The sequence below is a fragment of the Notolepis coatsorum genome (genome assembly GCF_963971535.1).
Source record: "Notolepis coatsorum genome assembly, chromosome: 16".
Taxonomy (NCBI): domain Eukaryota; kingdom Metazoa; phylum Chordata; class Actinopteri; order Aulopiformes; family Paralepididae; genus Notolepis; species Notolepis coatsorum.
Window position 1 is genome coordinate 18,635,535 of NC_140180.1, and position 14,827 is coordinate 18,650,361.

The 14,827-nt window shown below is 46.6% G+C and overlaps 1 protein-coding gene across 1 annotated transcript; it reads right to left on the reverse strand.

The window, feature by feature from the left end:
• Nucleotides 1–2,546: 2,546 nt before the first annotated feature.
• Nucleotides 2,547–14,726, reverse strand: irg1l (immunoresponsive gene 1, like; the record flags this gene model as incomplete). The annotated part of the gene is made up of 6 exons (XM_084331789.1): nt 14,676–14,726; nt 12,623–12,677; nt 11,985–12,172; nt 7,731–7,823; nt 4,779–4,984; nt 2,547–3,474 (listed from the first exon to the last, which is right to left on the reverse strand). Exons 1-6 carry the CDS (start codon nt 14,691–14,693, stop codon nt 2,547–2,549), a joined length of 1,488 nt encoding a protein of 495 aa, XP_084187915.1. The 5' UTR covers nt 14,694–14,726.
• Between the last annotated feature and the right edge of the window lie 101 nt (nt 14,727–14,827).

Genomic DNA, 14,827 nt, shown 5'->3' on the forward strand with positions numbered 1-14,827 from the left:
ATAGGACCTGAGTGGGATAGTGTGATCCTTCCACACGCTACGCCCTCTCAGGGAGGATCCGCGCTGCCAGGTGAAAAGAAGCGGTTGATTGGCTGGACGTGTGTCGGAGGAAGCACGTGATAGCCTCCACTCTCCCAGATGATCTGACTGTGGGGGGTAAGTGCGCAGCGACCAGGAAGGGATTGGGAATTGGCATACGACTAACATTGGGATGGGAGAAAAATCGGAGGAAAATGGAGGGGAAAAAAAGATCAATAATAATAATAAAAAAAAAGAAAAGCTTTACCAAAAACTACTTCAACTCTTTCTGCTAATCATTGGGACAATTATTCTGTTCCTGTGGTAGTTGAATGTACACATTTCTCATCAAGTCAGATGCCAAGATATTTGTATTCTGTAACTCTTTCGATATCAGACATATTCACAGTCGATATATTCAGTGGCTAGTTGTACAGAGTCAGCAATACAATAGACAATAGTGTCACCTGTATAAAGATGAACTTGACATCCACTCAAATGAGACAATATCATTCATATGAAAAGTAAATAAGACAGGACCCAGGATTGATCCCTGTGGGACACCATTTGTAATGGGTAAGAACTCTGACTGGGCTTTCCCAGTTTTCACACACTGAAGTCTCTCAGACAAATAGCTCCAACTGCATTAAAACCAACGCTGTGTATTTAAAAGTGTCACAATCCCCACTCCTGTCTAGCCCTCATCGTCATTTTCTCCCTCCTATCTATATAAATGCAGTCCTATCTAGCCAAGCTCTCAGTTCCCCTCCCTCGATTGTTCTCTCTCTAGCTCTCTCTCTCTCTGCTCTTGCTCTATTATTTTCTCTCTAGTTTCAGCAGTGACCTATATGGGCATCTTCCTGTTCCTCTCCTCATCATTGTTCATCCCATTCACCTGCTCAGTATTCACACCTGCTTGCCATAAGTTCATCAACCCAAGAGTATACTGTATCAACTCTGGTTTTCCATCCACTCATTGCTGGACCGTAGTCTCTGTTTGTACAATCTCCAGGCTGTCTCCTGCTTTCCATTCTGGAGCCCTGCCCCTGCCTGCTCTACTTCTTCTCACCCTGGACCCAGCTCAACTCCCATCCTGTCCAGCTCCCCTGTTCTCTCCAGCCTGACTCTTGCCTTCCACTCTGGACCCCTTCTCCAGCCTGCGCTTGGGTTCTAGCACTAGTCCTGACAAAAAGTAGAGAATGGTCAATTGTATCGAATGCTTTTGACAGAGCTGCAAATAGGGCAACACAATGTTTTCTTTTATCTAGGGCGGATACTCTATCATTCACAAGTAAAGTAGTGGCTGAGCTCGTCCTATGTTTTGCTCTAAAACCAGATTGGTTTGGGCTTAATACAGAGTGATTTGAGATAAATGCTTTGAGTTGGTTATCTACAAATGATTTCAGGATTTCTGCTAGACAGGACAGTTTGGAGATTGGTTGATAATTATTCAGGTCACTTCTACACCTTTATGTAATGGAGATCCATGAGCCATTTTCCAGGTACTAGGAACAGAAAGATTAGATGGGCTTGATTGGATGGGCTAGGCCCACCTGATCTTCTCAGTAATCACTATACAGTACTTAGGGTCTGTTCAGTTTTAGATACTATTTATAATTCATGGACCAGCAATACATCATCATCATCAGGTGCCTATCACTCTCCAACCCATTCTGTCCCCACTTCTTCTCTCCAACTCCGTAATTCCGCCTCTCACTCCGCTCCAATCACAGATGTCGTCTACCCAGCCTCTTCTTGGTCTTCCACTATACCCTAGCAGCACTATAGTACAAATACATGCAATACCTTTTATTTAAATATGATTTTATTGTTTATAGACCAGCAATACCCAGGAGTAATAGTCTTACAGTACCTTAGCAGCAGGAAAAATATGTACAAATATGTTCATGTAATAGTACATTGGCTCATTGAGAATATCTGCTTTTTCCAGAATGGCTGCACTCTGTGTATTGTTGACAGTGACGTCTACCATAAAAGCCATGGTATGTGATCAAATCGTGTCTCGGCTGACCTATCTCATAACCCACCCTCTCTTCTTGATCCTCCAATCACAACGGTTGCTTTTCCTTGGACAAACAAAGTCGTGGTGATTGGAGGATCAAGAAGAAAGGGCGTGGTTTGAGATAAATTCTGTGCAACTTCTCAATTCATTTTGTTTGTGGTCTGGCTGTACCTCAAGCAACATTTCTTCATACTGTAAAGTATACTTTACAAATCTGGATATATCAGGCATCAGATATATGGCAAGTGATGTGGATGTAAGATAAGACAAGATAAGATATTCCTTTATTGATCCCCTTGGGGAAATTCAGGGATATTGTAATGTAAAATAAAATATAAAAATGTAAAATATGTAATATTTTATACTAAATACTAAATTACTATCTGTATGTAAAATCGGTCTCTTCCAACCAACTAAATTCCTGATATATACAAGGCAATTTCTTTCAGATTCTCCTGTTATGTACATTGACAACTGTATTGTTGCTGTATGTGTCCATGTTGATTCACTGCAGCTGTGAGAGAAGGGGCATGCAGTCTGCCAGACTGTCCAGGCCCTCCACAGCCTCCATCAGCCTCTCAATGTTCCCCGGAGGAAGCACCGCCCCTGCGTTGTACCGGAACTTCTTCCTCAGGCTGTCATTGGTCAGGGGGTTGCGCCAATGACCGTAGAAGGTATCACAGCGCCCCTTCAGGACATCTCCTCCGCTCAGGGTCACCTGCACCTCGGCGTACATGCGGTCGAAGTTGGCCGGGTTGTCGCGGGGGTGCTCCACGCGAACGCGGCTCAACAGGGTCAGCAGGTCGGGGCGCCTCAAGGCTGCGGGGGAGAAGGACTGCACTGTGACCTCCCCGTCCAAAAGGGCGCTGCAGGCGTTGAACTGGAAGGAGTGGCGCGCCTGGTGCTCAGACTCGGGGAAGGGCCTGTTGATGTACTTGGAGGGGGGCACTCGGAGCAAGATGTCCCTGACCTGGGCGGGGGAGACGGTGCCAGACTCTACCCTGACCAGTAGCTTATGGATGGAGGCCGCCGCGTCCGCCACCCAGTGCATCCCCAGATGAGCGGGGAAGCGCTTGAAGCCCATGTCCTGCTCCTCCAGCAGGAAGGTGTGGTCCTCGTCCTCCGGAGAGCTCAGGGACCGCGGGGCGTAGTCCTCGTAGAAGGCGCTGAAGCCGGCCACGCCCGGGACGGCGTCCAGGATCAAAGGACTGGCCTCCAAGCCTCGAGAGGCCAGCAGAGCGGCCTCCAGCCCCAGGCGCGTGGCGTTGCCAATGTGGAGAGGTTTGGACTGGGTGGCGGCGTTCGCCATCGGGGCTCCAGCGAGGGAGGCGGCAATGGCCAAGGCGTGGCCACACCGGGAGCGATCCAGAGACAGGAGACGGGCACAAGCTGCTGCACTCCCCATGGTACCCACCACGCTGGGAGGGTGAAACCTGGTGAAAAGAGAGGGACACAGAGACCTTGGTCAGATAATAATAATAATAATAATAATAATAATAATAATAATAATAATAATAATAATAATAATAATAATAATAATAATAATAATAATAAATTGGATTTGTGGTGCACTTTTCGTTCAATAGGATCCCAAAGTGCTACAGGGTTAAAACATAGTTAAATATTTTTTTTTTATTAATAATACTAATAATAATAAAATACAGAATAAAAATGAAATAAAAATAAAACATAGTTAAAGACATAGTATAAACCGAAAATAAGAAATAACGGCACAAGAAACAATTTTATCACAAGAAATAGCTAGCAATCAAAGGCCTTTTGAAATACCGGTAGATAGGTTTTCAGGCCTGCTTTAAAAGAGGCCAGGCTCTGTGGTGCCCTCAGCTGCATGGGGACGCTGTTCCACAGGCGTGGTGCAGGCAGCCGAGCATAAGGCTCGGTCCACCATGGTGCAGAGCCGGGTACTGGGGACCCCGAAGAAGCAGGCTACCTGCAGATCTGAGGGTACGGGTGGAGGATTGTGGAGTGATGAGTGATGATGTTTTGGTACCATTTAGCCTGATGACTAAGGGTCATCAACTCTGTCATTGCGGTGTCCCAGCCGTGAGCACAGGCGTCTATAGCTTCTATTCGGAGACGGCACTGTGTGCACGCTGTTGTGCACAGAAACTAGTCTATTTCAGGCCCGTTGGAGGAAATAATATTTCTGTATTTTCCTCACTAAGCAAATAAAGTGCAGTGGGTTGTTACGAATGTCACGGGCATCCGACTGTGTGTAAACACCTGTCAAAAGAAGGAGCTTTATTAAGTCAACATTTTCTCCACTCCACAGCTAATTGTGATAACCCTACCCTTGGAGCCTCGGCTAGCCCTGGAGAGAACACTTGCAGGCCTTTTACACCTCATTTACAACACTTATAGAGACCATTTTGCACTGCCCAGGCCTTTCTGAAACACACCGTAGCGATCAGCACAGTCAAATATGGATCTCAAATTAGCCTTAAAGGTATAAGTGTGTTGAGTGTTGTCTAAAAACAGAGATTTCTTAGTCTACCACATAGCTTTTATATTTATAGCTTTTCTTTTTTATCTCCATTTGAGACATTGATTGCATTTTCAAGCCCACTGCACGTCACCAGGCAACCGGACTTAAACGCCTGCTAACGGCAGGCCTATACGTCTGTAATACAGCTAAACTTGATTATATATTTTGTAAAATTGGTCTCTGAACAGATGAGCTGTCTCACGATTCCCACCACGCTCTGGGGGCGCTCACCTCTTGGGGATGTTATGCGCATCATTGGAGAACCTCATCAGTCGGCCCTGGATCTCGATGCCGATGTTGAAGGCCAACAGGAGGTCCCGCCCACTAGGTTTGCTACTGGTGGGCAGCATGTCACTCATGGCCAACAGAGCAGGAAGTACCGCCCCTGAGGGATGAGTGGCAGGGTGCCAGGTGTCGTCAAAGTCCATTGAGTGAGCCTGGAGAAAACAGACGACTTCCTTATTAACAATAGCGAGATTACTGATATTAACAATACTAATTGAACCCTTGCACTGAAAAAAAACATAATTTATTTGGACAGGCATTTGTCAATTCAAGACTTTGAGTGTGAATGTGAATGTGATCACCAGAAAGTACTCAACCTCTACTGTCATTACCTATGAATTAACACTAGTTACTATATGAATGAATAGTTGAATAAATTTTTTATTTCGATTATAGTAATATAAAAGAATCAAAGCATAACAAGGAAAAATACAAAGATAATTAGCTGTGAAAGAAAATAGATAAAATAATAAACAAAACAGTCTCAGTGTCTGAAAATGAATAGGACGAAGCAAGATGCTTATCAGGTCAGACTCCTGCCCCTTATTACAATAAACCCTTAACAAATTTCAATATATCAACCACAAGACTAATGTACGTGCACCTTCAAACACAGTTAATATACAATCATTACTGTTAATGAATAATAAGATATTGTACAAGCAATATGCTACTGTCCATCTAGGGCTGGACGCCAAAAATGGTATACAAAAAAATAAATTCATATCGTTCGATATCGATAATTATCGATATTCTTATTAGTATTACATTTTTTATTGTTATTATTTAACACTAGCACAGCCATGGAGAAAATGCCACTAATTCCCGCCAGGAACGGGTCAGATGACCCGACCGTTTATATGAGAAATATGAGAAAAATAAACAGTGTAAACTATATAATTACCTCTGAATATACAAATATGAGGTTTACCACAATGAAATGTAGGTTTAAGTGACATAAAAAATTTGTATAATAATAATATTATAATCTTTTTTAATAATTTTTTTGGATGGAAGAGCCACACATTGATGGGCAAAGAGCCACATGCGGCTCGCGAGCCACGGGTTGGCCACCCCTGTGCTAGACGCTCGCAAAGTGCTGTGACTTTCATCTGTTCCAACGGCCCATATGTGGAATAACGTTCTAATTACATTTTCCTGAAGTCATTTAGAAATTTCAGAAACCGTGCCAGATAAAACGGGTACTTTTAGGAAAAGTCATTGAGTGACAGAGCTGGAGCTCGACCGAGTGACGAGGATACATTTATTGAAAAGGCCTAGGGGTCATTTGACCCCTTGTCGGCTGTGTGTTAAACAACAAATGTATGTTAATTTTGCAGCAATTCTTTGTCGTTGCCGCCATCTTTAGTGTTACAGCCCCTCACACTCCAGTTCTCAGGCTGCAGCTGGTTTGAAACCGAAAGTATCAACAAAAAAAAGTGGCTGTGGCTCCGGGGGAGTTGACAAATCTCAATTTGGTCAGTATTGTCATTTGGACAAGCAAAGCCATTACTTTAAGATGCAGGCAAGAAAGACAAGTCTGTCCACTGTCTCTGGTTTTAAAGCTGCCCTGTTGCAGGTCACAATACAAATGTAAAAAGATAAAACATATATATGTATTATCGATTTATTATCGACCACGTTTCATATCGACGAGGAAAAATATATCGCGATAATTATCGTTATCGTTTTATCGCCCAGCCCTATGTCCATCCAGTATCTTTAGAAAAGAAAAGGTATATGCTGACTAGATCAGACTAAAAAGGAAAGAAACAAATACAAGTCATTCATTTCAACATCTCCATTGTTGAAATGAGAGTTAGAACCTCCCTCCTCTTTACTGTACCTTTCAAGATTCACTCTTTTGTATTTCATTTCACTAGTTACTATATTTAGATAATGAAGTTTGAAAACGTTCCTCTGAAAACTTTAAATGGAGTTATATAGTTTCTCAATTAATTACTTATTCTCAGAACGCAAATTCCAATTTTGCCAATACTTACTAAAAGAGAGCAGGTTAGTAACTATTATAACAATAAGAGAATTGGACAACCATACCACAGTGACCGATGGATTTTGACAGGAAGATCTAAACTACTTTAATGACTGTACCAGGTTTTACCCCCCCCCCCCCCACACACACACACAAGTCCCTCGTTGCACACCACACCCATAATATGTGTCAATACAGTGTTGATTTACGAATGATTTGAACGTGAGTAGTTTCCTCAACTCCCTTGTGGCTTGTTGTAGGCTACATTGGCTGGCTGCCCAGGCTGTATCACAGTTTACAAGGCTGGAGGAGCTGTGTTTCTCACTATGTGGTGGTGGTGGTGGTGGTGGTGGTGGTGGGGTTAAGGAGTCAGTGTTTCCCCCACAGCGGTTACTGCATAGACATATATAAAGGCTAGATGACTCACCCGCACTGCTGGCCAATGGAGACTGACGTTGCCACATGGCGGCCATCTTGTCACAGGCAGCACGCCCACTCATCATAACATGAATGTCTATGGCGCATGTACTATTGAAATAACCATAGCTTGCTAAATTCTCAACCCATTTTCAAACGGTTTGGTTTGTTATAAAGGTCAGAGATGTAGTTATCATACTGCATACTTATAATGGACTTTCATATGAAAATAATTTCAACATGTTGTCCAAGCATCCTGAATCATAGCCAACGTTTGTAATAAACCAAACCGTTTGTAAATCCATCAAGATTTCAACGAGTTAAGAGTATTTTTGTTTGTGCAGATCATACTCACCTTACAACAGCTACCATAGAACGTACCAGAATAATTGACTGTGACAAGATGGCCGCCGGGGAACTATGCTGGAGACTCCGCCTTGTGCCATCTAGTTATATATATCAGATCTGTTCCACCTGTTTCTACTCACCGCCACTCCGTTGACGAAGGCTGCCAGCGTGGGGGACAGCCTGGTGCCGCGGCGTCCGTACACACAGCTGATGGGGTCAGGAGCGTACATGTACTGAGGGCAGAGGAGGAGGGAGAGGACGGTCAGGAGCGTACATGTACTGAGGGCGGAGGAGGGAGAGGACGGTCAGGAGCGTACATGTACTGAGGGCGGAGGAGGGAGAGGACGGTCATAACCACGTTACTTCACATCTGATCAGTTAAAGGAACACGTCAACATTTTGGGGAAATTATCTTATCGTCTTATATAGGGACCGTAGGGACATGTCCCTACAAAAGCCATGGGAACACAAATTGTCCCTACTCCAAAAATAGCATTTGTATTATTATTCACAAGATTGCGGTCTTGCAAAATAGAGCCTTTTGATCTGTTTTGCGATTGCGAACGTGTAGGTTGACACAGCTGCATGAAGAACCTATCAGCAAGAAAATCAGGATCATCTGATGCTCTTTGTAACAAAAAAAAACAGTATTTACACTCAAAATAGTGCAAAGAAAGTGTTCTTTGATTTTCCTATCAAAGCTCAAATCAAACCTACGCCCCTGCACACACACACACACAACACAACATTCTGCACTCGCACACACACAAACGCACCACAGGTCACTTTAAACACACAAGAAAAGGACACTTTAAAGGAAGGAAAAGGACACTAAATAACTTGTTGTGATTGTTGTACAGTATAGTTAGTAACAGCAAGTATAGCATAGGGACATAGAAGAAAAACTGCACATTGTATAGGAATGTATCCAGTGCCTTTAAGCGATTTATTAACATGTCTATTTTACCATGTCTATTCTAGTTATCTTTTTATTATTATTACTATTACTATTGTTTTATTGCATAATCGAAGCGGGCATGGCCAACCGCATTTCACTGTATGCCCTGGTATGTATGTGATGAATAAAACTCTTGAATCTTGACACACACACACACACACACACACACACACACACACACACACACACACACACACACACACACACACACACACACACACACACACACGCGCGTGCGCGCGCACACACACACACGCACACACACACACGCACACGCGCGCGCACCCGCACACGCACATGCACCAGTACTCTTAATGAAATTGGGTAGACCACTCTTAGGCGAGTGGAGGGTGAATATGTTTCTTGTCACTGAGGTCATCAGGCAGTGGAGGAAAACAAGTTATATTACAGTATAATGGCTCCAGTAATTTTCCTCTCTCCATGCCCTCCGGCATTCAGTAGCCTTATAAAATTATAAATGGAAGTTATACTTTATTGCTTCCCGTGGGGGGAATTATTCCTCTGCATTTGACCCATCCCAACCACATAGGAGCAGTGGGCAGCCGTAGCCAGGCCCCTGGGGGGACCGACTCCGGTTGTAATGCCAGGACCGCGACGGCGGGAGTACTAGCGTGCATGTGTTTTTTCGGGGTGGGAGGAGACCGGGAGTACCCCCTAGCTACTGTATGTTTCACCCGTTTCCACTGAAACGGGCCCCACTCGCTAGCAGGGCCCCCTGATTGACAAAACAAACACACCCTGATTGACAAAACAAACACACCCTGATTGACAAAGCAAACACACCCTGGATTGACAAAGCCAATGTGGCACATTGTGCCAATGTGGATAACAGATGTGCGGGGGAAACGCTTGAAAAGGCACATCACCAACACAGTAAACGAAGTTTACTGACACAAGGTGTAGAAGAAACCTTGCTCCTGACGTAAACCAAGTGATCTCCAGAGTCTAGTTGAGCTGCGTCGTGGGCTGCATAATGGCTACAGTGCGGGGGTTGTTAATATAAGATATGGGCCCCATGTTTGATCTTGAAATGGGCCCCCTAAACCTTAAGGTCCTGTTACAATCAAGGGAACATTTGAAATACTTGAAATGACAACATCTCATTTTGGCTGTTTTCAGGAAAACCTTGAAACAAGCTAATTTGAACTACAGCGTAGTTATTTCAAGTATGATAGATCTATCAGGTATTTGCCCTCATTCTATAACCCGTCAACCGAGAACAGAGGAAAGTGAGTCATTCTGTTTATTTCTCTTTCACTTTCTATCCCCCCCCCCCCCCCCCCCCTCACCTGGCAGTGCTGCAGGGCCGTGTCTATACTTCCCACAAGCAAGTTGTCCTTCCGCGTTGCTCTGATTGGCCACTGACGTTTCTGGTCATGTGACATGTGCGCCAATCGCATGACGAGCAGTGTCTTAGCCCATTTCCGCGTCGAACAGCCTGCAAACGACCTAACGCCTAGTTTATCACTGGTTAAGCTTAGGCGACTCTTTCGCAGTTGGTTAAGGTTAGAGTTTGGAATCAGGGCTGGCGTTCTATCGCCCTGCTCTAAGACAAACTCTAACCTTAACCAACTTCGAAAGAGCGCCTAAGCTTAACCGTCCAAAGAACTTGCCGTCACACGATTGGGCGCACATGTCACATGACCAGAAACGTCAGTGGCCAATCAGATCGCGCAAAAGGACAACTTGCTTGCGGGAAGTATAGACGCTGCAGGGCCAGGTCGAACACCCCCCCCCTCCCCTCACCTGGCAGTGCTGCAGAGCCAGGTCGAACCCCCCCCCCCCCCCCCCCCCCCCTGGCAGTGCTGCAGAGCCAGGTCGAACCCCCCCCCCCCCCCTCACCTGGCAGTGCTGCAGAGCCAGGTCGAACACCCCCCCCCCCCCTCCCCTCACCTGGCAGTGCTGCAGAGCCAGGTCGAACACCCCCCCCCCCCTCACCTGGCAGGTCGAACACCCCCCCCCCCCTCACCTGGCAGGTCGAACACCCCCCCCCCCCTCACCTGGCAGGTCGAACACCCCCCCCCCCTCACCTGGCAGGTCGAACACCCCCCCCCCCCCCTCACCTGGCAGTGCTGCAGAGCCAGGTCGAACACCCCCCCCCCCCCCCCCCCCCCCCCTCACCTGGCAGTGCTGCAGAGCCAGGTCGAACACCCCCCCCCCCCCCCTCACCTGGGCAGTGCTGCAGAGCCAGGTCGAACACCCCCCCCTCACCTGGCAGGTTGAACACCCCCCCCTCACCTGGCAGGTCGAACCCCCCCCCCCCCCCCCCCCCCCCTGGCAGTGCTGCAGAGCCAGGTCGAACCCCCCCCCCCCCCCGAACCCCCCCCCCCCCCCCTCACCTGGCAGTGCTGCAGAGCCAGGTCGAACACCCCCCCCCCCTCCCCTCACCTGGCAGTGCTGCAGAGCCAGGTCGAACCCCCCCCCCCCTCACCTGGGCAGTGCTGCAGAGCCAGGTCGAACACCCCCCCCTCACCTGGCAGGTTGAACACCCCCCCCCCCCTCACCTGGCAGGTCGAACACCCCCCCCCCCCTCACCTGGCAGTGCTGCAGGGCCAGGTCGAACACCCCCCCCCTCACCTGGGCAGTGCTGCAGGGCCAGGTCGAACACCCCCCCCCCCCCACCCCCCCCCCCCCCCCCCCTCACCTGGCAGTGCTGCAGGGCCAGGTCGAACACCCCCCCCCCCCTCACCTGGCAGTGCTGCAGGGCCAGGTCGAACACCCCCCCCTCACCTGGCAGGTTGAACACCTCCCCCCCCCCTCACCTGGCAGGTTGAACCCCCCCCCCCCTCACCTGGCAGGTTGAACACCCCCCCCCCCCCTCACCTGGCAGTGCTGCAGGGCCAGGTCGAACACCCCCCCCCCCCTCACCTGGCAGTGCTGCAGAGCCAGGTCGAACACCCCCCCCCCCCCTCACCTGGCAGTGCTGCAGAGCCAGGTCGAACACCCCCCCCTCACCTGGCAGGTTGAACACCCCCCCCCCTCACCTGGCAGTGCTGCAGAGCCAGGTCGAACACCCCCCCCCCCTCACCTGGCAGTGCTGCAGGGCCAGGTCGAACACCCCCCCCCCCTCACCTGGCAGTGCTGCAGAGCCAGGTCGAACACCCCCCCCCCCTCACCTGGCAGTGCTGCAGGGCCAGGTCGAACACCCCCCCCCCCCTCACCTGGCAGTGCTGCAGAGCCAGGTCGAACACCCCCCCCCCCCTCACCTGGCAGTGCTGCAGAGCCAGGTCGAACACCCCCCCCCTCACCTGGCAGTGCTGCAGAGCCAGGTCGAACACCCCCCCCCCCCTCACCTGGCAGTGCTGCAGGGCCAGGTCGAACACCCCCCCCTCACCTGGCAGGTCGAACACCCCCCCCCCCCCCCCCCTCACCTGGCAGTGCTGCAGGGCCAGGTCGAACACCCCCCCCCCCTCACCTGGCAGTGCTGCAGGGCCAGGTCGAACACCTCTGTGGTGCTGCCCAGGAGACCCACTCCGATGCTGTCCAGCACCATCCGCTTGCTGCGGTGGAGCACGGTGGGGGACAGGTGCCGGGGCTGCACCCCACAGATGAACCTCCCGAAGCTGGCCGTGACCGTGTCCTCGTGGGCCGGGTGCTCCGCAACTGCAGGGGGGAAAGGGTTCAGTCTTGGTCAGACATATTAGTAGTGCCCCCCACATTTAAAAAAACCGCAAACACTTAAAAGCAACTCATGATAAAAAGAGATAAAAAAACGAATTAAGACCAATTTGAGTTGCTGCTGAGCCATGATTTTATGGCGGATTTAAATCCGAGAGGAGAGTTCAGGAGTTTTAGGAATGTTGGCAGGGCATTCCACATCACAGTAGCAGAGTACAAACATTGTAATAATAATAATAATAATAATAATAATAATAATAATTAATTTAATTTATATAGCGCTTCTCAAGTCGCTGAACCTTGTAGCACGGCCTAAAGAAGATAAATATGTGTCCCTTATTCTTTACAGTCTGTGTGATGCCAGAAAGTGCTGTGGTGACAGAACGTGTTGTGACGATGGAGCAGATTGAAGTGCAGCAAAAGCATTGGACTCACCCTCCACTGCAGACTTGTGCATTCCTCTCACCGCACACACCGGTCTGATAGTTCTCTGTGAGAGACAGATTAGCAGATAGTTTGCGTTTTGTTTTGAGTTTCAATTTGATTTCAATTTGGACCTTTGCTATGTATCACCTTCACATTCACATTCAGAATGAACTGCAGATAATTCAAACTCAAACCTTTAATACATTTTTTATTAATTAATAATAAACATTGATATAATCAAATATTTATAATCAGTTTTACGCGGTGAACATAAGACACAATAAAACATAAAGACATAGATAAAGTGCAGAATAATGGGGGATAAATACTAAAAACAATTGCAAACTGTTGCAGGCGGATCAGCGATTATATTTCTAAATCTCCCATGGGATATAACATGGTTAACAAGGTGATTAGATGAGATGAACACGGGTGGATGAGTGCAGCCAGTGACCTTCTGTCACTCTTCACAATGTGATGTTAAGGAAGCAAAATATAAAAGAATCTCAAAATCAACCAAAAAAAAGGAAATTAAGATGTTTGTTTGATGTGAAGTTCACATCAAACAAACATCTTAATTTTATTTTTTTTTATTAATTTTGAGATTATTTTATATTTTGCTTCCTTTAACATGATTTATTTCAAACTAGTGGCAATAAAATATCGAAAACACACAATGAGTGGTTTATTTTACTTAATTTTGTCTGATTGTGTTCACAAATCACAATTACAATACAGAACTTGAGTTTTTATGCGTTTTTCTTACACCTAAGAGATGAAATATCCATTTACCTAGCACCTACACACCATACTGTCCACATGTCTTCATATCTATACCCTGCTTCTTTTTACAGAGGGGTTTGTTGATATATCATTCATAGCCTGATTTATAGTACATGTATACCAAAAAACCTGGCAAAGATTTATTGTTTATGACTGTCGAGTCGACAGTATTTCCTGATTTATGGGATGATAAAAAGACAATCCCTTCTGTAAAAAGTTCATTGTGTTATGTGTCAACATAATGAAACAAAAATGTTGGTGATTTTGTTCGCATATTTAATTAGGTAATGCCCATTTTGCATAATAAACATAAAATCTCAGAAAACTTGCAGTACACTTTTTCTTAGTTGTTATGTACATAACAAACTGGGAAAGTTTCATAGTGATATCTATTCAAATATTTGTTTTGCCTATTCACCTGTCGGCTGTCTCGCCTTAAACCTTGCCACTGTAATGAGTATCGGTCTGCCTGTGTACCTTGTAACAGAGAGCTGTCTTATAGGCCATGCGGTGCTAGCAGGTGTGGTATTTACAACGTGAGCAACATTTAGACCAACAAAAGAAACAAAGCATATACGGTCACAACCAGCATGACAAAATAAATAAAAAAGAAAAGCAACATCTCATTAGAAAAAAAGGTCAAAATGTGCCTGTTGCTGTCATTTCATTTCAAACCATTATTTAAACTCAAAAGGCAACTGAGGTTTCCCTCATTTACAGTCACGTCGAGTCTACATACAGACTTAAGCAAAGAAAAAGGCATATAAAATCGTAACAATAAGACGACAAGGCGAGGCAAAAGTAAGGATAACAAATCAATTAAAACATGTACAACTTTGATTGACAAAGGTTGGAGATCAAGGTTTTAAACTCTGCAACAGAGGGAAGAATCCCAAGCTTTAAGGACTGTTGGAGTTCATCCCATGAGCTAGAGGGGCATCATAACAAAATGTAGATTCACCCTGTTCAGAGCAAACTCTTAAGGACCAGCCAGTCACAGTTTGAGGTTTTATGTTCTCGTTTTGAATCTTTTACAGGAGTGATGGGGAATGCCATGTTCGAGAGCTGCCGGCGGAGGCAGGAGTCGCCAGGTATGCCTCCACCACCGGCCAATGGTTACCAAGGGAACAGGAAAATCACTAAAACGAGTGCCAGGGGGGTGTGAGTAAAACAGTTATAGCCTTCCCAAATAGTCTGAGTAACATGATGATCTGTCCTAACTGCACTGGCCTAAAGCGTAGTGTAGAGACACAGCAGGTCCTCAAGTGGAAACGCTTACCTGTAGTTTGGAGAGCATGGTGATTTCTTGGCGATTCTTGATTGTCACGTCGTTTAATGTCTACTTTTGGTTTCGGGCTTCCTCTCCTCCTCTTTGGTGTAGTAATTTGCGGTCAGGTAGAGGTGAGGAAGGCTGCTGATATCCTCCTCAGG